General features: G+C 44.8%; 1 protein-coding gene across 2 annotated transcripts; it reads right to left on the bottom strand.

Annotated features, from left to right (window-relative positions):
• Positions 1 to 2,299: 2,299 nt before the first annotated feature.
• LOC105531112 (HLA class II histocompatibility antigen, DM beta chain) lies at positions 2,300 to 9,273 on the bottom strand. 2 transcript variants are annotated; one of them, XM_011968933.1, is made up of 6 exons: positions 8,426 to 9,273; positions 6,281 to 6,562; positions 4,825 to 5,109; positions 3,208 to 3,324; positions 3,014 to 3,049; positions 2,300 to 2,659 (listed from the first exon to the last, which is right to left on the bottom strand). In XM_011968933.1, exons 1-6 carry the CDS (start codon positions 8,478 to 8,480, stop codon positions 2,643 to 2,645), a joined length of 792 nt encoding a protein of 263 aa, XP_011824323.1. In that variant the 5' UTR covers positions 8,481 to 9,273; the 3' UTR covers positions 2,300 to 2,642. The 2 variants fall into 2 exon arrangements, with proteins under 2 accessions (XP_011824323.1, XP_011824324.1); XM_011968934.1 differs by lacking the exons at positions 3,014 to 3,049; positions 3,208 to 3,324 and having other exon boundaries at positions 2,304 to 2,659.

Here is a 9,273-nt window from a genome sequence, read left to right as displayed (position 1 = left end):
AGGCCCAGTTCTTTCATGGGAGGGGAGTGGGACTAGATGATCTTTAAAACCAATTCTAGCTCCAAGTTCAGCTTTTAAAACAACAAGACATGGAAGGGAGAAAACAATTCTTTGTGCAGCCTGGATTATGTATAACCCAAAAGTCCAGCTCTCTCTCTCTTCCATCCTTCCCTTCCCTCACTCCCTCTACGTCTCTCTCCTTCTTTCTCCTACTCCACTTCTCTCCTCTCACCCCTTTTCTCCCTCTCTCCTACTCTCTTCCACTCCTTCTCTTTTTTTCCTTTCTCTCACATGTGCTCAAGTGCACACACACACACACACACACACGCACGCACTCCTTTTTTGGCAATCCATTATGTTTGACATTCCATTCTCTTCATGCGGCATCCATTTTCCTCTCCTCATCCTCCTACAATTTGGTCCGCCATTACCCTTCTTCCACCTTCCTTTCAAGTACCACTCATTCCCCCGTGTAAAGACTCCTCTTTCTACCTATAGTATTCTGACTTTCTGCATCGTAGGAGACCTACATATACTTTTCCCTATTCCTTACCTGGAATGGTATAGCCTTTCCTATAAAACAAAAAACCTACAAAGGGCAGAGAAAAGCCTGCACTGGGAATCTCTAGAAAAGGAACTGGAAGCCGTCCCGTTAGCTAACTCTCTACTTCCTTCCTCTGGGGTCCTGTCACTTTGATTCCCACTGCTGTGACTAGAACTAGACCCTTCAGATCTGCAGCTTCTCCTTTAAAACTGTCCAAATAGGCCGAGTGCGGTGGCTCACGCCTGTAATCCCAGCACTTTGGGAGCCGAGGCAGGTGGATCACTTGAGGTCAAGAGATCGAGACCAGCCTGACCAACATGGTGAAACCGCATCTCTACTAAGAATATACAAAATTAGCCAGGCGTGGTAGTGCACGCCTGTAATCTCAGCTACTTGGGAGGCTGAGGCAGGAGAATCGCTTGAACCCGGGAGGCGGAAGTTGCAATAAGCCGAGATTGCACCATCGCACTCCAGCCTGGGCAACAAGAGCAAAACACTATCTCGAAAAAAAATAAATAAATAAAATAAAAATAATAAATAAAACTGCCCAGTTATAGACAAGGCCCAAAGCCCCATTCCTAGACTAAACTAGAATTTCAAAAGGAGTTTGCTTTGTCAAACGAACAAAAATGAAAACAAAAACAATGAATAGAAAAAAATGAATATGAAGCATAAAAATGGTGAAATATAGACATTAACTTCCTTCCACTGACTTCTCTTAACCCCTTCCAGAAGAGATGCTCTATTTCCAAGGATCTGTCTGAAGAAACTATGGATGTGTTCCAGATCAACTCATTTCTGGTTTCTTTTTCTTACCCAAATTCTAGTACCTAACTCTTAATTCCAAAAATAATTCCACACCCTAGCTTTCTGGGTCCAGCAGGTGTCGCCTTTCATGGGACAACAAACCACCAGCCAGCATCCTCTCTTCCATGGCGTGGAGTCCATTCCCCTAAAGGGTTCTCCTTGGGCTTGGGTTAGAAGGGAATAGAACAGAGGCCCTGAAGAGATGTGTGCTCACCAGCATGAGGGTCTTCAGAATAAAGTAATCTGCTACTTCCAGCTCAGGTAGACAAACATCCTACAGAAATCTGTTCTTTGACCTTAGACAAGTCACTTAAATGTCTCTGAGCCTCATATCCTTTGTCTGTAACATAGAGGGAAGCAATCTGTCCCTTGTGGGGTTATTGGGAGAAGAGAAGGAGCTACAAATATAAAGATCTGAGCCCAGTGCCTAAGATATAATAATTACTCAAGCTATGTTCCCTTCTGCATTCAGGGTATGGAAGAAATAACTGTCTAGAACTCAATCCAGAGTTAAGCTCTGTTCCCTGAATCCTGAGGGGTCTGAGGGGTCTGCCTTACGGTTGTGATGAGGATCAAAGTACCTGGTACAATGCCTGGCCAGAAAGTTGAATAACTGAAAATAGCTAAGGTCACTATTGCAGGCTGGCTGTGTGTCTGGCAGTGTTCTTAGCCATTTACAAGTATGAACTCATTTAATCCTTATAAGATCCTGTATGGGGTGAGTAAGCTGTTAATCCCCTTCCTTGCCCATACTCTGTGACTCCATCCCACCAGTTTAATTTCTCCTTATGAATTATTAATCAGAAAACGGCCCCAAATTCTGTCATGTCTAAGTGGGAAAATGAAAGAAGGCACTGATTTCTCCCCCACTCAAGTAGAAGAGAATTAACCTCAGTCCCTGCTTTGCCCATATTCCTTCCTCAGGGCCCCAGGAAGAAGACATGGAAAAACATTATTTCCACTAAAGTTTATTTCTCCGAAACAATCACCAGTGACTTGCTGTCCTCTATGGCACACTGAGGGCCCCAGGAGGGTCTTTAACTCCCTTCCTCGGATTATATCCATCCCAGAAATACAGCCTTGGATGATAATTTGGTTATAGCATAGTCCCAGGAATGAGGTTCCCCAAGTTGCTAAGTTTTACATAGGGGAGACTGGGAAATTCAAATAATTGGATGGAGAAACCATAGGATCCAAGATAATGTCAGAGTGTTGAAGATGTTGGAGAGGCATGGTAGCATCGAGTCTGAATCTCCTTCTCACTTGGAGTGGAAGTTGTAGGATTCTGCCTCTAGGAAATGTGCCGTCCTACAGAATAAATAAAAGGGAGATAATGAGGCTTCAACCCAACTTGCCCCCATCGTTTGCCACTGTAACCATCCCATGCCTTAATACAGTGATATTGAGAACTCGAGGGCACCAATAACTAGTACAAAGGAAACACCTTCATCCTTCTCTCCGCAGACATCCCACTTAGTAGAAGAGGAGGATACTCCTTCCTGCTGTTAATCCTAGCAATGGCAGCTTAAATCATGCCCTTGGCTAGGTCCTCATGGAAGCTCACCCATATAATAAGCAAGATTAGTTGAACCCAACACTGACCCCTCTAACCCACACCCCTACCAAAGGACAAGTAGGGAAGTAGACCAACAGAGATGTTACCTTCTGGATAATTGGACCCAGGAAGAGGTGTGTAACCTAAGAGAGGAAGATACTTGATTACACCAGTCTTTGTGGATGAAAGTATCTAGCATTATTCATAGCAAAGGGGGTAGGAAGGAGAGAGTCAATCACAAACAGAAAGTTAGCAGAGATTGGGACCAAGAGTGGGGATGGGAGTTCAGGGAGTCACTCACTAGAGGAGCCAGCTCTCCGCCAGCTGATCAAACCAAGAGAGAAGATGATGAGGCCTAGGCCCAGAGTCACTGCAGACACAGAAACCTTCAGGGTCTGCATGGGGGACAGCCCAGGTGCTGCAAAAAATAGAAACTTACTTGAACCAATTTCTATTGCTCACCCCCAGGGCAATTCCATTTATTGCAGCCACTTCTCAGTGGGTTAAAAGGTCCTTTATCCCAGCTCCAAGGGTCTAGCTCGCACCACCCACTCCCAAGAAAATGATCTTTCTCAAATCGAACCCTCGTCCCATGGACCTCTACTCCTAGAGTAAGCCTGGGGAACCCATCTCCCCAGAATTAGCATCCTGGCTTCCAGGTCCTCTCTAATACAGTGGCGCCTCTCAAGGCATCCTCTTTCCTTCCTTTACCCAAAAGGCACTCTTATCAGGATAAAGGCTCCTCACTGTCCTCTCCATTGCCCCCACGGTGACAACGTTTGCTTCCTTACTTTCTCCGACTGAGCAGCTTCCTGTTACACTGTCTTACCACGTGTCTTAACCTCCAGTGGATCCATCCTGTGAGTTATCCTACTACTTGTGTACCTTCTACATCTAGATCTCCCATGGAGCTTGTCTCCATCCCACTCCACAGCCCCTGCACTTCCTTGGGCTGGTCCTGTTCTGAATCATGTCCCACTCAGATTCTTTTCCCATGATAAAATGAACACTCTATTACCAAAGGGAGGTTCTTGTACACCCTGTGAGGAGATGTTCCCCAGGAAAGTTCAAGTGAGCATGTGATTTCCACTGTCTTCTCTGTTCTCCATTCCCTTCCCAACTGCCCAGCAGGAAACAGCACTTCCCACAAGGGGAAAACCTGGTTACAGCAGCTGATCTGAGATTCTGTGCTCTGGCTTTTGTAGACACCCTTCCTCTTCCTCATTTCGTTCTCTTTCTTTTCCAAGAATACCCAAAGCTGTGTGCAACTTCTCACAATACCTTTAACTACTCCCGACAGTGTCTGAACTGTAATTAATTCTTTATCCATTAGCCCCTGAGCATGCACGCCAAATGGTCTGCCAGCCGTGGCCTGACTACTCCCCTATGCTTGGTAGAGCAGGCCAAATGTAGTACTGCCCCACACCAAGAAATGTCCCCCTTCTTCAACCTTCATCATTCCTTCAGCTCCCATCTGCTTCTGGCACCAGAATAGTTGAAATCTAAGGAGGCTAGAATAGTGTATGACAATTTGGGGTTCTGAAAATACAATTGCCAAATTTACATCCTCATTTCAAAGCAAGCACGCTCCCCTCCCGCCCTCAAATATAGATGCAGCAACATCAACCACACCACCAGAGCAACAATAGCACAGTCTAAATAGAAATATGAAATTGGTGCAAAAGTAATTGCGTTTTTTGCCACTAAAAGTAATGGCAAAAACTGCAAATCCTTTTCACCAACCTAAATATTTCCATTTCTTTATCCCATTTCCCAATTCTGGTCCTAAGCCCCCCATAAGTTCCTCCAGACTCAGTCCCCATTTTCAGCACCTTGCTGTCTACTATGTACCATGTATCGATCCACATCTCATTTTCTCTGCTTTGACCCTAATTCCATCCATCTGCCATACACTTACTCCAGTCCCGAAGGATGGGCTCAGGAGCCCCAATGTGCTCCACCACACAGGTGTAGGTGTCCCCGTAAGAGGGGGTTAAGGCTAAATAGGAGAGGGTCTGGTACGTCCAGTCTCCATTGGGCTGGGCCGTCTTCTGGCCACTGCTGTGAGGGATGACAAGATTCCCGTTCTTCATCCACGTGATGGTCACATCTGCTGGATAGAAGCCCCACACATAGCAGGCCAGCATCACAGGCTCCCTCGTGTTAAAAGGAGTGGTTTGGGCTACTTGCACAGATGGTGGCCCTGCATAGGAGAAAAAACATCTTTAGGAAGGAGGGTGACATTCTGGCCTCTTCTCCAACCTGGTTTCTTTTTCTATCGCAACTCTTCATAGATTTTGCAACCCACTTCCCACCCCAGCCCCCCTGCCATGCTGCCCCTTGAAAGGGAATCATTAGAATATATTCCTGCATTCCTCTTTCTTCTCTCGCATTCCTTCATTGCCCCTTTCTTTCTTTCCTCCTCCAGAGTTATGTTTGATTACAATTAGTAAAAACCAGATCTGAACTGCAAGCTGTTCTGGAAGTCATTGTATTATATTTCAAGTACGTAAGCTGGAAAGTATTTGAAATAAGTAAGCTAAGAGTAATCCAGAGTTGTACATTGGGTTTTTTTAAGGTGGAAAAGGAATTTTTCTCCAAATCTTGTTTAATACATTAATTTGCTAGTTAAAGCCTTTTCTCCTCACATAGTTTAAGGAAACAAGCCTAACTTAAGATTCACTCTTAAATTTGGAATGAATGTAGTCAAATTAATGAGATTGCTAATACTGCCATATTTTACTGATTTACTCTCCTAGGTGACCCTCTTGCTTGCCTCTATCTTGACATTTTTCAAACACAATCTTAAATAAAAATCCAAGAAATTATGAGTGGTACCAAGGGGCTTGCATATTTAACAAGCACCTCCTCCAGGCAATTCTGAGAAAGGTGGTTCAGAAACCACCCTTGAAACACACTATTCTGTACTGTGGAAAGCTTCAAGTTTACTTTTACAAACTTCAAGCCATTGTCAATGCAAGAGTTTAAGTGTGAGAAAAAACATGTGTCAGGATCCCCTAGGATTCGGAATATTCCCATGCCTAGGCCCACCTCAGATCTAGAACACCAAAATCTGGGATAAGAAGGCATGAACATCTTGGGTACCCATCCTGAGATACCCCAGCCTCTGCATAAGCTTCCCTCATGATTCCTCGCGGTTCAAACCTCACCTCCCCTTCTCTACTCCTGTTCCACTCAGGTCAGCCACCTTGTTCCCCTTGAGGTTCAATCCTCCCTCTTTCTACATTTCAGATCCACACATTTTCTCTTCTTTGCTGCTCAAATCTCAAACCCCTGGGCCACTGTGGGATCCTCCCTGGCCTGCCCTCCTAACTGCACTTCCTGGTAGCCCCTCTGCATCCCTCTCTGCTCACGTGTCCTGTGGGTCAGTGATCCCCAGAAGGGCTGGGTGTGTGTGGTACAATTCTGAAGCCCATTGCGCAAGCGCTGCATCAGGGTGTCCTGTTGGTTGAGGTAATGTGAGATGCCATTGGCCACGGGATTCAGCACCCCAAATTCACAAGGGACCATCTTGTTCTCCTCTGGATCCCAGCAGGTCAGCAGATCCTTGTTGAAGGAGATACAGTATGTGAAATCCTTTGCAGTCCCATCATCATCCAGTAGACAGGTGCTTTCCACATGGGCCACAAAGCCACCTAGAGGAGCCAGGGAAGGGAGAGCAGGTCAATGTCTTCTATTGGCCTGACAATAAATAAATAATAAATATACATAAATAATAAATATACATAACATATAGACATATATTTAGGAGCTCTGCACTGAGCTCTTAAAACCCTTGTAATTTCCTGAGTGATAGGGATGGTAGGTGCACTTTTGTTTTTGTTCTAATATTTTGTCTTTGACCCTGATTCCTGAGATAGAGTGCCTAATCGCTTAGAATTTCCTAGATAACAGGAGTGTCTTTTGTTCTAATGGGGTAACTCTTGGTGGGCTCCTAGAGGAGGGGCTGGTCACCAGAAAGACCAAGCCATGATTAGAAGCCTGGAACTTTTAGTCCCTTCCCCCATCCTCCCTGAAGGGGAAGGGGCTGGAGATTGAGTTAATAATCAGTCATGCTTATGTGATGAAGCCTCCATAAAAATCCCGGAACTGTGGAGTTCAGAGAACTTCTCAGTTGGTAAACACATCCACGTGCCAGGAGGTGAAGTACCCCAATTCTGTTGGGACAGAGCTCCTGTGATTGGGACCCTTCCACACCTGGTATTTCTTCATCTGGTTGTTCATTTGTATGCTTTAAAATATCCTTTGTTAAAGGATGCAAAATTACAATCTAGTGTTCTATATCACTGTGGGATGACTATCATTAACAATAATACATTATATCATTTCAAATCACTAGAAGAAGGATATTGAATGTTTCCAACACAAAGAAATGATAAATGAGATGATGGATATGCTAATTACTCTGATCTTATCACTGTACATTACATGTACTAAAACACCATTATCCACCCCAGGAATATGTATAATCATTATCAATTAAAATAAAATATCCCTTATAAAAGTCTACAATAGTAAGTAAACTTTTCCTGAGTTCCATAAGCCACTTTAGCAAATTATCAACCCCAAGGAGGGGGTCATGGGAACCTCTGATTTGTAGCCAAGTTGGACAGAAGATGTAGGTAACTCGGGAAGCTACTACTTGTGATTGGTGTCTGAAATGGAGGCGGCCTTATGGGACTGAGTCTTTAACCTTTGGAGTCTATGTTAACTCCAGTTAATGTCACAATGGAATTGAATTATAGGATATCCAGCTAATGTAGGATAATTGGTTGCTATGAGTTAAAAAAAAAAAAAAAAACCCACACAATTGGTCAAAGAAGTGTTGAGTGTGAGCATATAGAAGAAAAAAAGTTGATTTTTCTTATATTCAGCTGAGAACCTAAGCCTTGGTGACATCCAGTTAGTCTGGCACAGATTTCCTGCTCAGGGACCGTCTACTGACCAAGCTCATACCCTGAAGTTTCTGAAAGCCTGATTTGAGGGAGTTGATAGAAATAGTAGATAAGTTTTTAGATCCAGTCTCCTCTTTATGCAAGACTAAGCACAGGGATAGGAGTGGCCCCCCGAGATTATTTGCATATTTAAACATGACAATCTGCCCAGAACACAGACCTTCACTATGGCAAATTATTGAGAGAGAATAAGGGTCAAGAGAAAGAGTCAGCCTTGTACTGTGCTGGAAATATTAAATATTCAGTTTGCACATATTTGCAAAGCACTTGCTGCATGCAGGCACTGGGCTAGGAGCTGGGGATGCAGCAATAGATAAGATGAACAATGTCCTTGCCTATATTCCAGCAGGGAATATACACTGCACAGATAATTATACAGATTAATTACATTAAAATTGCTACAAAGATAAAGTACAAAGTGCTATAGGAATATATACCAGGGAGACAAACTATCCAGGGGGTCATATGCAATTACAAAACGGAACACCCTTATCCTGAAACAGGAGCAGGGGAAGGGAGAGTCCCCGGAAGAAGTGTCCTTACCTGCTCTTGTGCAGCCCAGGCTGAGCCCCAGCAGCAGCGGCAGGAATATGATCATGCTCTGCTCTGTAGAGATGCCGGGAGTTCAATCCCCTGGACCAGCTCTTCCAGGGTCCGTGGGTCCTCACCTGTCCCAGAAGCTCCAGCCTGGGTAGATGATCTCCAGACACTGAGCAGAATACTATATTGCCCGGGTCCCTTGATCCCCCCAAATGAGTGAAATGGGGATACCCAGCCCCAAGATATTAAACCTGTTCCTTCCAGCTCACGGGAGTCCAGTGTTCCAAACAGGGACAGATTGGTTAGGTAGGCGGGGACAGATGCAGAGACAAATCGCTGAGTGCCTCAGCCTAGCGTCATCAGTTACTAGGTAAACCTCATCCTGCCTTAGGCTTAGACAACAGGTCTCCTGTTCTCTCTTAATTCTTTTTCTGCGGAACAACCAGTAGATTTCCCTAGATTACTGGAGAGAATAATCGCAATATTCCCAGGATGTATGCAGCCTGGGCTGCCCACTGGTTTAACTTTTTCCTCTCAATGCTCTCCCAAAAGACCAGGACCAGATAACCTCTCCTATTCCTTACAGGGAGGTTACCCAAGAAGATAATTACAAAAACCTTTGTCTGTCCTGAGATGAGAGGACCCAGAGCCCTTCTGGGGCAGGTGGCAGAGGCAGGGCTGCTGAGAAGGAAGGAGGCACAGACAGAGTACAGAATTGTCTGGTCTCAAAGCAAGACTGCAGAATAAGGGAAGCAGCGCCACTTCAGAGATCAGGAATAGGGGCCTGGAAAATCCCTCCATGGGCCTCCATTGTTGCTTCTGTTCTAGCCAGTCAAGCTTCATTTCCTCCT

The sequence above is a fragment of the Mandrillus leucophaeus genome, unplaced genomic scaffold (genome assembly GCF_000951045.1).
Source record: "Mandrillus leucophaeus isolate KB7577 unplaced genomic scaffold, Mleu.le_1.0 Scaffold867, whole genome shotgun sequence".
Classification (NCBI taxonomy): domain Eukaryota; kingdom Metazoa; phylum Chordata; class Mammalia; order Primates; family Cercopithecidae; genus Mandrillus; species Mandrillus leucophaeus.
This window is presented reverse-complemented; position numbering and strand designations above follow the sequence as displayed.